Source organism: Gracilinanus agilis, chromosome 3 (genome assembly GCF_016433145.1).
Source record: "Gracilinanus agilis isolate LMUSP501 chromosome 3, AgileGrace, whole genome shotgun sequence".
Taxonomy (NCBI): domain Eukaryota; kingdom Metazoa; phylum Chordata; class Mammalia; order Didelphimorphia; family Didelphidae; genus Gracilinanus; species Gracilinanus agilis.
This window is the reverse complement of record NC_058132.1, coordinates 654,548,389-654,567,515: the sequence shown is the minus strand read 5'-3', so window position 1 is coordinate 654,567,515 and position 19,127 is coordinate 654,548,389. Positions and strand designations below refer to the sequence as shown.

Below are 19,127 nucleotides of genomic sequence, written 5' to 3'. Positions count from 1 at the left end.
TTTCTTTCTTTCTTTCTTTCTTTCTTTCTTTCTTTCTTTCTTTCTTTCTTTCTTTCTTTCTTTCTTTCTTTCTTTCTTTCTTTCTTTCTTTCTTTCTTTTTCCTCCCTCTCCCTTTCCCTCTTTCCCTCCTCCCTCCCTTCCTTCCTCCCTCCCTGCATCTCTTCACTCCTCTCTACCTCCACTCCTGAATCTATGCTTCAGCTTTCACAGATTATAACATCCTGTCTCTTGCATTCAACTTAATCTTATCAAATATTGCCACATGCCCTCATCACCATTCATTCAGAACCAGTGGGGAAAGATGCTGTTAATCTCAGCTGCTCTTCAATGAAAAAATCTTAGACTCTGAGTGTTGAATTGTCTTGCTTGGTTATACTTAGAAGGGAAGGTTCTCTTGTGGTCAAGGAATCATCAGGAAATGACAATGATATAAAAATGGAGCATTAAGAAAACAGTCTTTAAAAAAAAGCTTTACAAAAAGAAAGTCATGTCGTATTTCCCATTCTCGTTTAAATTCCTTGGCTTCTTGTCCTTTGGCCATTCGTGATCTGCCAGACCGGAGCACTGAGTTATCTCACCATCAGCCTTCTCATCTCTATTCCTGAGCTCCTGAATGCTGCTGGAAAAAATGTGCAGCTGTGCTCTCTGGTTTCCCTACAAATCCATGTTATCTAATTGCAACAAGGTCCTCCCTGCTGCCCAGCAAACTTTATTCTTCTCTGAGCGATGATCACACTTCCTGCTCTGATGGCTGTTCAAACTTTCTCTTTTCTCCACAAGCCCTAATGCTAGTCCCCTTCTACCGTCTTCAAGCAGACAATACTGCCTCTGACTTTCCTGAGAAAATCATGGTCATCGGACATGGTGTTCCTTCTGTTTCCTACCTCTTGCCTCAGAATAGGCCTCTATTTCCTTCATCATCTCATCTGTTGCTTCTTTCTCTGAGGACATCCAATATCCATTCATCTGTTTTCACTTCTTTTTGGATTCTCCAGCACTCTTCCCACTCACTCTCCCCCTTAGATCAGGGGCTCTTAACCTGGGATCCAAGGATGGATCTAATGATATCTCTGGACTTGGATGGGAACAAATGCATTTTATTTTGACAGAATGAATTTCCTTTGTCATCCTACATAGTTTATTTTTTAATTTGGTATTTTATTTTATTTGTTTCACAACATTATTTCGAGAAGGGGTCCATAGCATTGGCCAGACTTTTTAACAAGTCTGTGCCCCCGAACTGGTTAAAAGCCCTTGCCTTAGATCAGTGCCCTTTCTTCTTTTGCATCTCCAATCATTCCCTATCCACTGGCTTTTCTCCCATTGCCTACAATCATGCCCAAGTCTCCTACATTCTTTAAGGAAAAAACCCCAAACTCCTTCACTCTGGCCCATCAATCTCCCAAGCCATTATCCTTTTTCTCTTCTTCCTTTCTCTATCAAACTCTTTGAAAAAGTCCTCTCCACTGATTGCCTGTACTTCCTCACTCCCCACTTACTTCATAACCACCCCCCCCCCCCCCCCTAGTCCGGTTCCTGACCTGCTTTCCCAGAAGTTACCAAGAATCTCTTTCTCTCTCTCTCACCTGCCCCAACTGCATCCTTCTTGACCTCTCCCTTATCATTAAAACCGTCCTTCCATCTTAGAATCAATACTGTGTGTTGGTTCCAAGGCAGAAGAGTGCTAAGGGCTAGGCAATATAGGTTAAGTGACTTGCCCAGGGTCACACAGCTAGGAAGTGTCTCAGGCCAGCTTTGAACCCAGGATCTCCCATCCCTAAACCTGCCTCTCAATCTACTGAGCCACCCATTGCCCTATATCTATATCTTTTTAATCCCATCAACCACTTTTCCTCCAGTGGACTACTTCAATCTCTTAGCTTTCCTTGCATTTCCTTTAACTTTCATCATTCCTTTTTAGTCTCCTCTGGATCCTCATCATCTCTCTTCTCCTTAAGTATTTGTTCTTGTTCAGTCATTTCAGTCATGGTTGACTCTTCATGACCCTTTGGCAGAGATGCTGGAATGGCTTGTCATTTCCTTCTCTGGCTCATTGTACAGATGAGGAAATAGGCACGTAGGGTTAGGTGACTTGCCCAGGGTCACACAGCTAGTATGTGGCTGAGGCTAGAGTTGAACTCAGGAAGATGAGTCTTCCTGCCTCCAGGCCCTGCACTCTATTCACTGCATCACCTGTCAGGAGAGGCAGTGTGTCCTAGTTGATAGAGAACTGACCTCAGGATCAGGAAGACTTGTATTCATGTTGTGCCTCAGACAGACACTGGTTTTGACTTCTCAGTGCTTTTGGCCCCTTTCACAGACCAGAAGTTGCAGAGAAGTTGGAGCCAATGTTTTCACCTTAGGGCTGTGTATAGCAGGGAAAGCCCAGTTCTGATCCCTGCCCTTGTATAGGCTTTTCGAGCTCCATGTTCTCTCCCCCAGTAGAACTTGAGCTCCATGAGGGCAAAGGCTGGTTTCATTCCAAGGTGGTTCAAAGTAAGTACTTAATCCAAGCTTTTGCTCAATTCCTTTATTTTCTCAATTAATAGTTATTAAGGACCTACTATGTGCCAGGCACCGTGCTAAAAAGTAGCAAGATAGTCCCCTGCCCTCAAGGAACTTACCATCTAATGGGGGATTGAACATATAAATAAATACATACAAAGCAAGCTATGTAAGGGATAAATGGGAAATAATGAACAGAGGGAAGGCAGTAGAATTGAGAGGTAGGTGGGAACTGGGAAACAACTAAGTGGTTCAGTGGATTGAGATATAGGCCTAGAGATGGGAGGTCCTGGATTCAAATCTGGCCTCAGATGTGTGACCCTAGGCAAGTCACTTAACCCCAATTGCTAAACCTTTACCACTCTCTGCCTTGGAACTGGTTTGAAGACCATCTTTGTCCCTCTCTCCCTACCTCTTACTTGTTGCATGATCTGGAATCTCCCTGAGACATTCTCATCATCAAATATATCACAGAAGACAGAAGGTAAAGGTTTGAGAAAGAGAGAGAGAGAGAGAGAGAGAGAGAGAGAGAGAGAGAGAGAGAGAGANAGAGAGAGAGAGAGAGAGAGAGAGAGAGAGAGAGAGAGAGAGAGAGAGAGAGAGAGAAAGCTTCCTGTAGAAGATGGGATTTTAGTTGGAACTGAAGCCAGGTGGTCAGTAGTCAGAACAGAGGAGTGAAAGCATTGCAGGCATGGGGGAAGGCTAGAGCAAATGCCTGGAGCTGAGAGATGGAGGGTCTTGTTTGAGGGACTGCCAGCAGGTCAGTGCCACTGGATTGAAGACGTCCTATAGGGTAGTAAGATGTAAGAGGCCTGGAAAGGTAGGAGCAGGCCAGGTTGTAAATCCTTGAGTGCCCAGCATATAACAGGCACTTCCTACAGGCTTGCTGAGCTATTGGCTGACCAGAGAAAGGCTCCTGCCAAAGCAAAGAGGTGGGCCATCACCTGCCTTCCTGCTTTCTCACGGGGCAAGCCCCTTCCTGCTCGGTCCCGTAGCCGCCCGCTCTGCCCAGACCCGGCATTGCTCACAGTGCATCTTTTTCTTGCAACTGAAGTTTTGTTTGGAAGCCGAAACAAGATGTTTGTGCAGCAGAGATGCTGAGATCAGATTTACGTCTCGGCAAAGGGGCTTTGAAAATCCTTCTCAGGCAGACAGGCGCTACTGAAGGGCACATTACAATGGAAGTGCAACCACCCCTCACTGAGTGGAGAGCCTCCCCCAAGCTTCCACCGGCCCCAGGAACAAAAGAGCAAGAAATAGATATCTATGGATTTCAGCTGTGGTCTTGGCACAGCTACCCAGCTGGCCATCCATCAATTACCCAAGCACACGGCTGGCTACCTTTTCCTCTAGTTGGAGTTTGAGTTCTAGGGCAGAATAATAATAATACATGAATAAGATGAAAGCAGACATTCATTATTTGGTCTTTCTCTGGTGTGAATTTTCTTTTTTCATAAAGCACATAAAATTAGGAGGATCGGTGAACAGGGAATATAATTTCTTCAACAGCTCCAGGATTTGCAAAATGTGAAGTGAATAATTATGGTCCTTTTGTATTTGAAAAGTGTTAATTACTTAATAGAGTGTTGTTTCTCCACAATGGCCTGAGCTGTATTTTCATTCCAGTTTTGTAGGCAGTGAAAGGCATTTTCCCCCCTAAATCCATACCTTTTCATCAGTATTAAGTGTTGGTTCTAAGGCTGGCATTGGAGTTTGATGACCATCTTTGTCCCTCTCTCCCCATCTCTTACTCATTGCATGGTCTGTAGTCTCCCTCAAACATTCCCATCATCAAATACACCACCTAGAAAACCAAGGATTCCATTCCTGGATCTATTCCTGACCTTAAAACAGTCATATGCAGGCCTAGAGACAGGAGGTCCTGGGTTCAAACCCGGCCTCAGCCACTTCCCAGCTGTGTGACCCTGGGCAAGTCACTTGACCCCCATTGCCCACCCTTACCAATCTTCCACCTATGAGACAATACACTGAAGTACAAGGGTTTAAAAAAAACAGTCATATGACCCGGACCCCAGCTTCCATATCTAGAAAAAGAAGAATCTCACAGACATGTACATCATGTAGGTTGTGCGAGGCATAATGAAATGATGGAAGTACGATGAAAAGAAAACTCTGAAGTGCTTTGAACTTTTTGGTGATGAATATAAATTATTCATCATTCTGTGTCATAAAACAGTCTATGGCTGTTCAAACCCCTCCTCTCCCTGTCTAATCCGTTTCCAAATCCCATGGAGTTTTCCTTCACAGTCCCTTTCTATTTCTCATTGCCCCAACCTCATCCATTCAGATTTAACAAACATTTATTAAGTACTTATTGTACAGAGAATGCTGTTGTAGTGAAGTGTCTAATGACACGTTGGCTGGATTTTGTAGTCGCCCGACGGTTTCCAGTCTTGTTCCTCTTCTTTGCATATTCTTCTTTGATTAATCTTCCTAAAGTACTCATTACTTTGATTATGTTACCATCTGCCCAGATACTTTCTATGTATACTCCTTCTTTCTGCCATAATAGTGATAAAGTCTTTTAAGTATCCTGAGTATTTTAAGTATCTTGAATAATTTAAGTCCCTTACATTACTCAAGTGTCATATATCGCACAGATGCTTTTCAAGAGAGGCTTCTTCTTCCTGTTAAGGGAAATGTCAGCCTCTAGACCGGCATTCAAGGCACACCACAACCCTGACCAAACAACCTTCCTCCCACTCAATCTAGACTGACTATTTTACTACATCTTTGCATTTGGCCACCTCTGGGTCCTTGTTTATGCTGTTCATTCCATCCTGGAATGCTCTGTTACGATTAAAAATGATGAAGACTGGGATTATAGGAGAAATTAATATTTTAATTGCCAAAGTCATCTTCGTAAAATATATATGACCACGCCTGACTATCTTTAAAATTACCGCCCATCTGTATCTCCACCCATCTTCCTAGTCTCCCACACCAGAGAGCCCACTCAGGTAACAAAGAGGCCATCTCCAGGCCGCCCTCCGAATTTAAGCTGCCCTATATGTCTGACGTCCCCACGTCCAAAAACCGGAAACCCATTGGATCACGGGGAATGTAGTCTCAAAGTCCTCACGTGTCCATAGGAAGTTTGCAAGATACTTTTAAATGGCACCTCCCTGAATTCCAAACACACAGCTCCCAATACCAACTGGTCTCTGCCTACTGAAATCCTCCTTTTCCTTCAAAGCCCATTTCAGATGTTACCTTCTCCCGAAAATCCTCCCTGATGATCCCAGCAAGAAGTATTGTCTTCAGTGTCTGAGCTCCTAAAGCTCTTGCTAGACCATACTGCTCATAAATGGCATTTCTGCAGTCTTGGTGGTTGTGCCCATGGCTCCTTGTCCCCAAGTCTGATACAAATGTATTGCCCTTCACAATGTTTTAGGTGCAATAGTTATTCAATAAAGATTTTTCAAATAGATGAAATGGGAAATATTTTCATTTTGAAACAGATTTTTTTTAGCTCCTCACTAGACTTGCAAACTGTTTTGTGGTCTTTAAAACAGATTTTTACCTTTTGTTGTCATATTGCTTAGATTCCCTCCATATCCTCTCCCCTTTCCCCTTCTAGGGAGCCATCCCTTGTAACAAAGAATTAAAAAAGAAAAAAGAGGAAGAAGAGAACAAAAGCCAGACAAATATATAAAGCCTTTGAGAAGAAGCTGAGAGTACCTGCAGTGATTTAGTCCCTCCTCCCCCCACAGAGTACTGGGAGGAAACATTTTCTCATATCTTTGTGGCCAAGCTTGGAATTCTGTAGCATTCACTTTTAATTTTTTGAGCTTGTTTTTATTTCTATTGACATGCTTGGAATCATTGTGTCTGTTATTCTCTTGGTCTGTACTACTGTATATATAGATTTCCTTCCTCCTCTGTATTCATGACATTTGTCATTTCTTACAGCACTGAGATACTTTCTTACCTTCATGTCCCACTGTGGGTTTATAACCTTTGCCTACTCAAGTGGCATTGACTGTGTTGCCAGTTCTTTGACAACAGAGCAGCATTTTGATTTCTAGGGAGTCTTTCTTTTTATTGGTGTCCCCTTTGGCGTTTATGCTTCTCAGGAGAATCTTGTGTCAAAGGGTATGGACATTTTAGTCACTCATTTGAGTAATTGCATTCTAAAGCAAAGTGTTTTGTTGTACTGGAATTTTTCTTTTAATTTCAACAGATATTTATCAAATATGTACAATATACAAAACATTCTTTATGGGGTCTTTGCCCTTTCCTACCTCTGTGTCATTGCCTATCCTATGCATTCCATCTGGAATCCCTTTCCCCAAGTCTTGATATATCTCTGTCTACAGAAATTCTACTAAACCTTTTAAGCCTGTTTCAGATGACATTTTCTTTAAAAATGCCCCCGATTCACTTGACCCCCATTGCCCACCCTTACCAATCTTCCACCTATGAGACAATACACTGAAGTACAAGGGTTTAAAAAAAAATGCCCCCGATCACCCTAGCAGAGGGTATAGAGTACAAAATGAATTTTTCTTCCTTCAGGAAGTTTTCATTCTCCTGGAGGCTTACAACTCAAATGTAGAAACACAAAATAGTTTGAAGAATAAGAGATAGAATTAATGATGGAGGGATCTGAGGAAAGCCACAGGGAGAGAGTGTCAGCTAAACTGAGCCCAGAAGAAAGACAAGGATTTAGTGAAATGTAACTGAGGGGGGAGGACATTTCAGGAACTGGGAATGGCTCCTAAGAAAGTAGCAAGTAGTTTGGCAGGAATATGGAACTCATAAAATGTGAAATAAGACTAGAAATGTATTTAGAGATGAATTCTGGTGGCCCTTAAATGCCAGGAAAAGGAATTTGCATTTTATCCTAGAGGTAATATGGTGCCATTGAGGTTTCTTGAACAAGAGAGTTTGACTTATAGTTCAGAAAGATGCTTTTGGCAGCAGTATGGGGTTGACTAGAAGCAGGGAGACTAGTGAAGAGAGTTTTAATCAGATGGGAGGTGAGAAGAGGGGCTTGTACTAGAGCGTGCCAGAGTTATCCCGTCAGGGAGACTAAGGACGTTAAAGTGGCATCTGGTTATAGCATGTAGGTAATGTTGTTGTCAAACAGCTTTGTGGTTGGCATAGCATTGATATGAGGCACATTTATATTGAATCGATAGGATTTAGAGCTGGGGGGGGGGACTTTAGAGGACATCTAGTCCCAGCTCTTCATTAAAAAGATGAGGAAATTGAGGCCTAGGAAGTTTGAGTGACTTTCCCAAGATTTCATAATTAATAGGAGAGTCATAACATGATCTCAAGCTACATTCAGAAGGTATAACTTCCTGGAATAAAGAGGTGATAGTTCTACTGAATTCTACTTTAGGTAGGACATAACTAATATATTTAATTTGGTTCTGGTAAGAAGGACACTGAGCAGTAGAAAATTCAGAGAAGGACAATTAGGTTAGTGAAGGGCCTTGAGACCAAGTCATAAGGGGATTGCTTGAAGGAACTGACTGGGTTGTATTATAGGAGAAGACTTGGTGGGGTGAGGTGAGGCACAAAACATTAAAGAAGTTCAACTGAAAGGCAGATGGCAAGGATTCTGAAGAACATTAGGTGGCAAGGACTAGAGAATCTTAGTGGGTCAGGGGATAGTACTAAGGACTGTAGAATATAGACATGGGGAAAAAGGTAAGATCTAGTGGCCTATCACTAGAAAGGAGTGATAGTTGTTGATTTCCATCTCATCTAAGCCACACGAACATTCAAAGAGTAAGGAGAGGAAGTAGTGATGGGTCTACCGCAATGGGTTCAGAAACCGTCTTGGGTCAGGGGAAAGAGCAATATTGGGGCAGTGTAGTGTGGAAGTCACAGCAAGAAAAGAACCTAGTGGTGTGAAATGTACTAGTGAGACCCCATGGATGTAAACAAAGTAATGGGGAGAAGTTTGAAAATGGCAAATTTAAGTTTGATATTAGAAAAAACAGCTAATAATAATAGATCACTGAAAGTAGAATGGAATGACTCAAGAGGTCTCCATTGGAGGTCTTCAACAGAGACTGGATGATCACTATCCAAATAGAGTCTAGTAGAAATTCCTTTTGAGTATAGATTGGACTAGATCAATGGTTTTCAAAGTGTAGTCTGGGGCCCTCTGGGAGTCCCTGACACCCTTCAGGGGGACTATGAGATCAAAACTATTTTCATAATAAAACTAAGATGTTGTCGTTTCCAATATGGTAGATCTCAGTAGATCCAGCCCAAATATACAAAGGCTTTTTGGAGGAGGGTCCTCAATGATTTTTGAATGTAAGGTGTTCCTGAGAACAGTTCTAAGTGATCATTGAGGTTCTTTCCTAGAAATCAGTGAGGTTCTTACCTAGATGATCATTGCACTTCTTTCCTGGACAATCACTAAGGTTCCTTCTTAGATGATCACAGAGGTCCCTTCCAACTCTATAATGCTAAGATTCTCAGCTTCCATCCCCAGTCTCCTGAGGTCTCATCCAGTGGTCTTCCAGCCCACTGCAGTCATACAACGTATCTAGAACAGAGCAGGAACTCCAGCTCAGAAGAGTCTCCTTAACCTCTGCACCCCACTCCCAGACATCCTAACCAATTCTGCACCTCTCCATGAAGAAAACATGCTTTTAAAATAAAGTACCCCATCCATTTGCTTAGCTTTGCAAATCACTAAAGGCACTTGTCTAGCCTACCAGAACCCTGTAGGGACTTTCTCTCTCCACAGATCTCATTTATTCTCCTTTCCCCAAAGCATTAAAATGCAAACTTGAAGCCTTGTAATGAGGGTGATATAATACATGTTTGCGAGAAGTATTTGGCATTGAGAAGCTTCTGCTGGCTCCCAGCACTGGCCAGGAAGCCACTAATTCTATTGATCTTCCTTGACTCTTTTCAGAATAATGGAACAACTGATCACCAAGTGGAATCTTTCATAAGGAAAAAGCTGGAATCCCTATTAAAAGAATCTCAAATCAGGGACAAAGAAGACCCTGACAGTTTCACTGTCAGAGCTCTGTTGAAAGCTACGCATGAAGGCTTAAATATGCATCTGAAGCAGGTATGGGAAATTCCTTCTGGGATCTGTCATCTGGCAATAGATGAATATGTAAATATACCACCACCACCAACAACAAAACCCCCCTTATTTTCTTAATGTACAGGGTTGGATGTGAGATGAATCTTCCTTTTCTTTTGTTGAATCTGATCCTTTTTCAAACACCTCAGTAGCCCTTTCCACCACTCTCCCTAATTTAAAGACAGATTTGTCTAAAAATTATGAAGTGTTGCTTTGGAATCCAGAGTATGGTGGAGTCTGCTAACTCTGGAGTCAAGAGACCTGGGGTCAAATCCTGGCTCAGCCACTTTGCCCTTTGTGATTGTTGACAAATCGTCTAAGTTCTCCGGGTCCCAACCTCCCCATCTAGAAAATGTGGAGATCGGACTGGATGGCCTCTGAGATGTCTTCTAGCTTGAATACTCTGAACCCATAATCCAATATGGAAGAAGCAGGGTTTTATGATTTCACTGGCCCTCCTGGGTAGGTGGTGCATTGCCTGATTCTGGTTCTAGTCCTTGGTGACATCCAGAGGGGGAGAGAAAACCTGAGACCTCTTGTGTTCCGTTTCCTTGGTGGGAGGCTGGGGGCGGAGGGGGGCACCATCATTGTTTCAATTCAGTTGAATTCACCAAACATTGAAAAAGTTCCTACTAGACCTACCATACTTGGGGAGACCAAGGGAAAAAGCCAATCTCTGCCATCGGGTTTATATCCTCCAGGGTGGGGGCTAGCACACATGCATGGATAAGTAAATACAGAGTAATTTCAGAACACACTCTCAACTGAAGGGATCACAAGGCTTCCTAGAAAAGATTATGTCTGAGCTGCGCTTAAAAGGAAGTGAGGGATTATGGGAGGAAGAAGAGCTTTCCAGACCAGAGGAGCCAGCTATTTATATTCAAAGGTCTTTATGGGATAGAAACAGAGAGTGTGGCACCTGGAAGGTTTGTGGCCTTCTTGCTCCATTCCTCTTAGAGCCAATGGGATATTTTAAGAAGAGAAGGAGATAAACATAAGGTTTCTTTTTCTTTTTTTTTTTTTAAGCTTTACCTTATGTCTTAGAACCCATCCCGTGTATTGGTTCCAAGGCAGAAAAATGGAAAGAACTAGGCTGTCTGTGGGGCCTCTAGACTGGGACCATCATGGAATTTATCCTCATCCATTTCAGCAAACTGCCCTCTGCTCTCCATTCTAATGCCAATACTGACCCGGATCCTTCACCCATATTGGATCATCCCTCTAGCCTGCGACCCAAGGCTAAAAGGAGATTGAAGACTGGTGTAACAAATTTGCTATCCAGGCATTTGTTTGGAAATGAGAGAACTGAAAATCACTAGGGTTTTATGAGCCCTGGAGGAGACCAGAGAAAACTCTAGGTCTCCTGTGCTCTTCAGCTCTGCTCACCATCCTTCCAAAACAAAAGATGTACCTGAAGGAATGGACGGAGAAGCTGCTGGGACTCCGTGACACCTTTTGTTCTCCTTTTACTCTTCAGGCAGAAAGAGGGTGCCTGTGTTCCAGGGTAGGGAACTGGCTCATGCCAGAGTGGCCATGCCAAAGTGACCCTATAGAATCCATCCCAAAGGACAGCTGAATAACAGTAAATTGTGAGGGCTTGTCCACGGTGAAGGCTGGTGGTGGTTTGGGATGACTGGTCTGCTCTCAGCTCCTTGGCATTACACTGTTGGCAGGCTTGGCATCCTGGCTCCTCCTGGGTTCTCATTCCAGCCTTTTCCCTAAGATCTGTCCTAACAGTAAAGGTTACCATTGTTCATAAAGTACAGCCTCTTCAGGTGTCTCTTTCTGCCTGTTAAGGGATCTAGGAGCCCGCTCTTCTTAATTAATCTGTATCTACCTGTAAGCGACGGTGAAAGCTGTGTGTGCCCAAGATGCATTTCATGCTAACCTGCCTCCTTCAATGGAATCTCAGAATTGCTTAGTGACAGGCCAGAAAAAGAGAGCACTTCGCACACTTACTCTTCTGAATTAAGTGAAACAAACTGCTATTGCTGGATGTCATTGAGGGGAATGGAATGAGTGTGTGTGTGTGTGTGTGTGTGTGTGTGTGTGTGTGTAAGAGGGAGGGAGGGGAGAAAGAGACAGACAGAAAGGAGAGAGAAAGCGAGTGATAGGCAAGGACTGAGACAAAGAGAAACTGAGACAGAGAGGAGATATGGAGAGATAGAGAGGAAAGAGAGACAGAATGGAGAGACAAAGGAACAGAGAGGAGGGACAGAGATGGACATAGAGACAAAGGGGATGGGGGAAGGGAGAAGGAGAGAGAGGGAGGGAGGGAGGGATATATATATATATATATAGAGAGAGAGAGAGAGAGAGAGTTTTGAAACAAAGCAGAATTAGCCTTGGCATATGATCATTGATCCTGAGCTGGTAGAAGGGACATCAGAGACTATCTTGTCCAACCCCCTCATTTTGATGAGATTATAAAACTGAGCTTGTGTGTGTGTGTGTGTGTGTGTGTATGTATGTATGTATGTAGTAGTTAAATAATGTGTCTGAAGTCATAAGATAAGTGGTAGTTTCTGAACCCAGGACTTGAGATTCCAGAGCCTGGTTCCCCTGTACTATTCAGCTGATACAGAAATAAAAGAAAAAATAAATTACTACCAATAAGAATGGTTCATATATAGAAGAGACTTTCTGCAAAAGCCTGCCTTCTCTCTGGAGGCCTTCAAACAGAGGCTGGCTGACCACTTGTTGGGGTTATTGTAGAGGGGATCTCCATATAGTTGAAATGGGTGCTTTTCCAACTCTGAGATTTGGCGAGCCTGTTATTCTCTGTGGCCTGGAGTAGTCCAGAAAGGCTTCATGTGGGAAGGCCAAAGGAAGCTTAGACTCTAGATAGCTTAAGGGGAAGGAAGGAAGCTTTCCCATTAAGGGGAAGCAGCATGAGCAAAGACATAAAGGTAGGGACCATACTTTATGTTCTGGGAGATAATGAGAGACCAGCTTGACTAGACTAGTGGGTTCATTATGGGGAGTGATGGTGGAAAAAAGAAGTTGGGTTGGGCTACACTGTGGAGGGTCTTGAATACTAGACCAAAGAAAATGGACCTTATTCTGTGGCAAGCAAAGAACTTTTGAGGGCTTTTGATCAGGGCTGTAACATGGACAAAAAGCTGTTTGAGGATGACTAACATGGTTATAATATTTAAAAAAGAGTGGAGGGGTCAGAGACTAAAGGCCCAGAAAGTATTGAAATGGCCCAGTTTGGACATGATGGGGTCCAGCCTAGGGTGGGAATGGAGAGGTAATGGAGGATGCTATGTAAGAAGGTTTGAGAGGACTTGGCAACAGATTGAATCTGGAAGCTGATCGGAAAGGAGCAATCAAATAGATCTCCAAGATCTGAGAAGAGATAATTATGAAAATGAATAGGGAGGTCCCTGGAAGCTGCTTAGGCTAGAAGATAAGATTTGGCTTTCAGACCTATTGAGTCTGAAGTTACCATGGGACCCGGGAGGAGAAATGTTCCAAGGACCTTTGAGATGAATGGATAAAGAATGAATGAAGGGGGGGGGGGGGCAGCTGGGTAGCTCAGTGGAATGAGAGTCAGGCCTAGAGACGGGAAGTCCTAGGTTCAAACCCGGCCTCAGCCACTTCCCAGCTGTGTGACCCTGGGCAAGTCACTTGACCCCCATTGCCCACCCTTACCAATCTTCCACCAAGGAGCCAATACACAGAAGTTAAGGGTTTTAAAAAAAAAGAATGAATGAGATCTGGGCATCGAGGTCAGGAGAGGGGTTGGGGCTGGAGAGAGAGGTTTGACAATCACTAGAACCACAGAGAAACTACAGCAGAAACTGGGAGAGGAAGAAGGACTCTCTATGAAGGAGTTTGAATTTAAGTTCTTAAAGTAGCCCAAGTAATGGCAGTGTTGGTGAAATGCTGATCTCTTCCAATGGCAAATGGGTCCAAAGGCAATGCTCTCCTGAGTGAGGAAGATTTTGTTTGTATACACAGCAGCCCCTTTCAGTCCATCTGCCCTTCCTGAGGCAGCAGAATTTCTTGGGGGCAAATTCTCCAAAACTAAATTGAGATGAGCCACCTTTCTTGGCTTGTAAAGAGGATCTGAAAGCTTGTTTTTGGTGTCTTTCTGTTTATTTAGAATCCAGAAGTGAAAGAAAGTGGAAGGAAATCTCACGGACGTTCCCTCATGAGTAATTTTGGAAAATATAAGGTATGAAAAAAGAATGACCAATGTGTGTGTTGACAGGTCTAATAGTAATTAATTTGAATGATCACTTAGGGGAGGAGGGAAGGCTTATTATGTTCAATTCTAAACCAACACCAAATCCAGATGATCCTTTGGTCGTTGGTGTTTGAAAGACCAAGTAGGACTTGGAGAAGGTTACTAAAGACACAGGTTGGCATTCCTAGACCGTGTTGCGCTGGATGTGCCCGTGTCTGTGTATTTGTGTGTTTACACACACAGAGCTCTGTTTGTTTCTCTTTCAAACAGCAACAATAAATAAGACATTCCATTGAAGCTTTGTCCCTGCCCTTATTTCAGACTGAGGTTCCCCCACTCCTTTCTAAGCACGCGGAAGTTCTAATTTCTTCCAAGTAAGAAAGAGTTCATTCAGGGCCCTCGTGATAAAGTAGGCGATTGTTCTCCAAGGACCAGCTTTGGAATGGTCACTCCCTGGACTGGCTCCCCAGTCAGAGAGGCTCTGACCGCAGCGGCTCTACGAGGCATCTCCTAAACGACAAAGGGACTAATCGATGTTACTGGGGGGACGCTCCCATGGGTGTCATTCCAGATCCCTGAGGCATGGAGGAATCCCATCATTGATTAAGAGCTGGAAGAGATTTTAGAGACTTTCCTCTTTCTTTTTAGTGATGATGAGATGGAGGTGTGTAGAGATGACGTCACTTGTCCAAGGTTTCAGGTTCTAAATGACACAGTTGGGATTGGAACCCAGGTCCAGTACTTGTTTGGAGCTGAATTCAATCAGAACAGTTCCCACCAGCCCATAAGCTCTCTGGATGAGTTGGAGGTTACATGAAAATGTAACTGAGCTTTCTCCTCAATCCATCACTCAGTCCACCATTGTTAAATGCCTACTCTGTGCCAGGGGCTGTAAAGACAAAAGCAAAGCAGTCCCTGCCCTGGAAGAACTTACATTCTGTGGAGGGACTGTCTACAAATCAGCATACACACGGGATAAAGCCCGGACCTTGATTTCACTGGTAAAGGGAACCCTCCTGGTGTGGAAACACCCTTTACTAAGAGAAACTGGCACCTCCTCTGCGAGGTGTAGTCCTTGATTCCTAGAGCTCTGAGAAGATACAGCATCGCACAGCCAGGAATGTGAGGCAGGACTTGAATTCAGGTTGGCTCTCCATTCCTACCACGCCACCTCTCGTTATACACAATTACTGCAAGGTAATTCCACGGAGGGTTGGCATCAGGCGCTGGAGAGATCAGGAACGTTCTCCAATAGGAGGCAGCGTCTGAGCTGATGACCTCTTAATAATGGATAAAGCTCTACAGCGGGTTGGTAAGCGTTTCCATTCAGAATTGGCATCGTCTTTTATGAAGACCTTGAGGCCACTTATCCCAGCCTTGGGGGGCAAGTAAGACTGGCTATAAAACTAAATCCAGGGGCAGCTGGGTAGCTCAGTGGAGTGAGAGCCAGGCCTAGAGACAGGAGGTCCTAGGTTTAAACCCGGCCTCAGCCACTTCCCAGCTGTGTGACCCTGGGCAAGTCACTTGACCCCCATTGCCCACCCTTACCAATCTTCCACCTTTGAGACAATACACCAAAGTACAGGGGTAAAAAAAAAAAAAAATCTAGACGGATGCTTGCTCGCTGCTCCCAGGAGGGAAGGGAATGAAGATGTCATGACCGAAAGGTCAATTGGACAGTACGTGCCACTAAAAATAAATGTAGCCCGGGGCAGCTGGGTAGCTCAGTGGAGTGAGAGTCAGGCCTAGGGACTGGAGGTCCTGGGTTCAAACCCGGCCTCAGCCACTTTCTAGCTGTGTGACCCTGGGCAAGTCACTTGACCCCCATTGCCCACCCTTGCCAATCTTCCACCTATGAGACAATATACCGAAGTACAAGGGTTTAAAAAAAAAATAAATGTAGCCCTTCATGGACCAAATTGTGCTGGCAATTCTTCACACCCATTTTGTAGAGTGTAACCACCCTGCACGGTCTTATCCCCAAGTCATTACTGTAGAAGTCAAGGCCTAAAGAGTTAACCTTGACTTTCCATGTGCATCCTGAGCATGCGAGGACCCAACAGATACTATTTAATAATGGCAGAGAGCGAAACTGTGCAGGGGTCCAGTTCTAGATTTGTAGCTAGAGAACCAAAGGGAACAGCTGGATTCTACCACTTAGAACCATTTGACTCTGGGCAAGTCATTTCCCCTCCTGGGGCTCAGCTTCCTCATTTATAAAACGAGAGGATTGGATGAAATGATCTCTAATGGCCTTTTGAGCTCTAAATCTATTTTTTTTTCTGGTGACAGAAATAAGACCTTGAGGAGGACTCTGTAAAAACCAACCAAACCAAAACCAAAAAAAAAAAAAAATCAGCAGAAAGCTCCTCCTGTCTTACCCACCCCTAAACTTGCTGTGCTTTTGGGTAGCTGAGGAAATGAAGACACCAATATTAGGCTATGAGATAGAGGCACGAAGCCCCTTAAGCTATCGTCAGTTTTTTTTTGTTGTTGTTTTTGTTTTTGTTTTTTTTTATAACCCTTAACTTTTGTGTATTGGCTCTTAGGTGGAAGAGTGGTAAGGGTGGGCCACGGGGGTCAAGTGACTTGCCCAGGGTCACACAGCTGGGAAGTGGCTGAGGCCAGATTTCTAGGACCTCCCGTCTCTAGGCCTGACTCTCTATCCACTGAGCTATCCAGCTGCCCCCCATCGTCAGTTTTTAGGAAGAAGGCTGTGCGCTGCGCCCCTGCTAGGATCAACCTTCGGCGACTCATGTCCTTGGACATCGGCGACTCTCCAGGGACCCGACGGCAGACCGTGTGAAGAAATGTGGTTGAGCCTAATTTCGACGTCTCTCCCCTTCCATTCTTTCTTGTTCAACTAGCAATGAATTGGCGACATTTTAGAAACTTGCCACCATGAAAAAAAAATTCGAAGTATTCTTGGGGAAGCCAAATCTACCGAGGAGGGACCTCCTACATTCCCTACATCTTCCTAATTCATTTCAGAAGATGACGCGCCGAGCTTGGCAGACCTGTTTCCCTCGTGTCAGCCGCCGACTGTACGCCAGCCCCGTTCCTTCTGCAGGAAGGCATATTGGATGTGGACATCCCCATCCCCCTGGGAGAAAGCAGACAGAGATAACGGACAAAGAAGGCCTTCCAAACATCCTCATCACCTCTAATGAGTTGTTCCGCAGGGCCGCTGGAGAAGCCTCCATCTAATTACTGTAACTGGTCCCTCTGATGAAAAGCAGGGCTTAAACACAGGTGTTTGGCGATGGCTTTAATGAACAGAAAGCTACAATTTTCCCCTATTTTGAACTATATGAATAAATGAGGGCTTAGAAGATGAGGAATTTGGGATTAATAATGGCGCTTCTGTCCTAAAAAGCACAACCCACATGCCGAGAGAGTTTTCATTAAATCGGATCCTTGGTACCAGGGTCACAGAACATCATTATATGGCCTTGGCAGCAAATGGAGGATCTATTAATTAAAGCTCCCGCGCAATTAGGAAGTAACGCTGCTGTCCTAAAGGGGAATCTTTTGTTTGTTTGTTTGTTTATTTATCAGTGTGGACAAGTCCCTATTCAGTGTTATTTCCGATTGCTAATACCTTATCTGTCTGGCCCCTGCTGCTTCTGGGGTTCTCCTTTGCTCCTTGCTTTGCTTGAGTAGGTTCCCTGCTTCTTCCCTCTTCCCCTCTCACCACAGTCCTGTCACCTCATCTTCTTGTCTTAGATCTTTATTTTAATTTAATTTTATTTTTTTAAACCCTTAACTTCTGTGTATTGGCTCCTTGATGGAAGAGTGGTAAGGGTGGGCCATGGGGGTCAAGTGACTTGCCCAGGGTCACACAGCTGGGAAGTGTCTGAGGCCAGATTTGAACCCAGGACCTCCCGTCTCTAGGCCTGACTCTCCATCCGCTGAGCTACCCAGCTGCCCCATTGTCTTAGATCTTTAGATTATAAAACCATTAATTTAGAACTAGAAGAGATCTTAAAATCCATATCGTTCAGTGCCCTCAGATTAAAGGTGAGAAAACTGAGGTCCAGAGAGGGAGGAAAGGAATAAGCATTTCATATGCACCTACTATGTAGTAGGCACAAGGCTGAGCTCTTCACAAACATTATTTGGCTTTCATAACAACTCTGAAAGGTAGAGGCTATTATTATCATCCCGTTTTTACAGAGGAGGAAACCGAGACTGAGAGAGGAAAAAAACCCAACAAAAACAAAAAACTTTCATTGCCGTCATAATCAGATAGGAAACATCTAGCACAGAATTTGAACTCAGGTTTTCCTGAATTTATCCTTTGTTCTACCTACCTGCCTTAGTGCATTCATACTAAATAACAAAGCCAAGTTTCAAATCCAGCTTCTCCAAACTCAAATCTAGCCTGTTCTTCCTCTGGGGGAAGATAATTTTTTTTTTATTTTTTAAATTATATTTTTATTTTGAATATTTTTCCATAGTTACATGTTTCATGTGGGGGAAGATCATTTAGCCAATTGAGCTATAAACTTAAATAAAGCTTAAAATAATATATTTTATTAATTACTATTAATATTTATAGAATTAATAATAGTAATATATCATATAAATTTTATTCATTTAATTATATTAAGTGTTGATTTTTATGAGTTATTCATAATAAATTAAAATAGTATGTTAAATTAAAATATTGGTATTAAAATATGAAAAATAGCATTAATATTAAAATAATATAAACTTAAATAAAGCTTAAACCAATAAGAATTTATCAAGTTTTAGTATATGCTAACTTATCTTCTCAAATCCTAGCAACAAACCAGGTAGCAAATCTGGCACCATGTTACCCTCGGCTGCTGGTTATAGCACATGGCTGAGACTGGAGACCTCCAATCCACAGGCTCCGGGTGTCTTTGAGGGACCAGAAAGGAGAAAAACAATTGAGAAAGGAAGGCACTTAGTGTTGGATTCAGGCCAGCCTACATTTAAGTTCCTAATATGCACCCGGCACCATGCCCTGGGATAGTGACTACCAAAAAAAAAAAAGGGAAATGGTTCCTGTCCTCTGACTAAGTCTTTGTTTCTCTCCCCACCCCATCCCTCTCTCAGTTCAGCTACGAATCTGCCCTTCCCTCCATTCTGTGACTGGTGCGGAGATGCATGGCAGGATGGGCTCATTGACAAGTCTTCTGTGATTTCTCCAACAGAAAACATCAAAGTCAAGGTCCAAGTCTAATAGTACCGACGATGATGAGGAAGGACAACATTCTGGAAAGGAGGGTGGCCAGCTCTACGGCTTAGGGACGCCGCTAGCCTCCAAGTTCATGTAATTACCCTCCCTCCCTCCCTCCCTGCGCTCT

At 43.6% G+C, this 19,127-nt stretch overlaps 1 protein-coding gene across 1 annotated transcript in view; it reads left to right on the top strand.

The window, feature by feature from the left end:
* The window catches only part of PLCH1 (phospholipase C eta 1), a 203,775-nt gene that overhangs the window by 163,690 nt on the left and 20,958 nt on the right, over nucleotides 1-19,127 (top strand). The window contains exons 9-11 of the mRNA XM_044669528.1: nucleotides 9,417-9,578; nucleotides 13,708-13,779; nucleotides 18,975-19,093. Coding sequence (XP_044525463.1) covers nucleotides 9,417-9,578; nucleotides 13,708-13,779; nucleotides 18,975-19,093 — 353 coding nt within the window. The remainder of the gene's footprint in view (nucleotides 1-9,416; nucleotides 9,579-13,707; nucleotides 13,780-18,974; nucleotides 19,094-19,127) is intronic.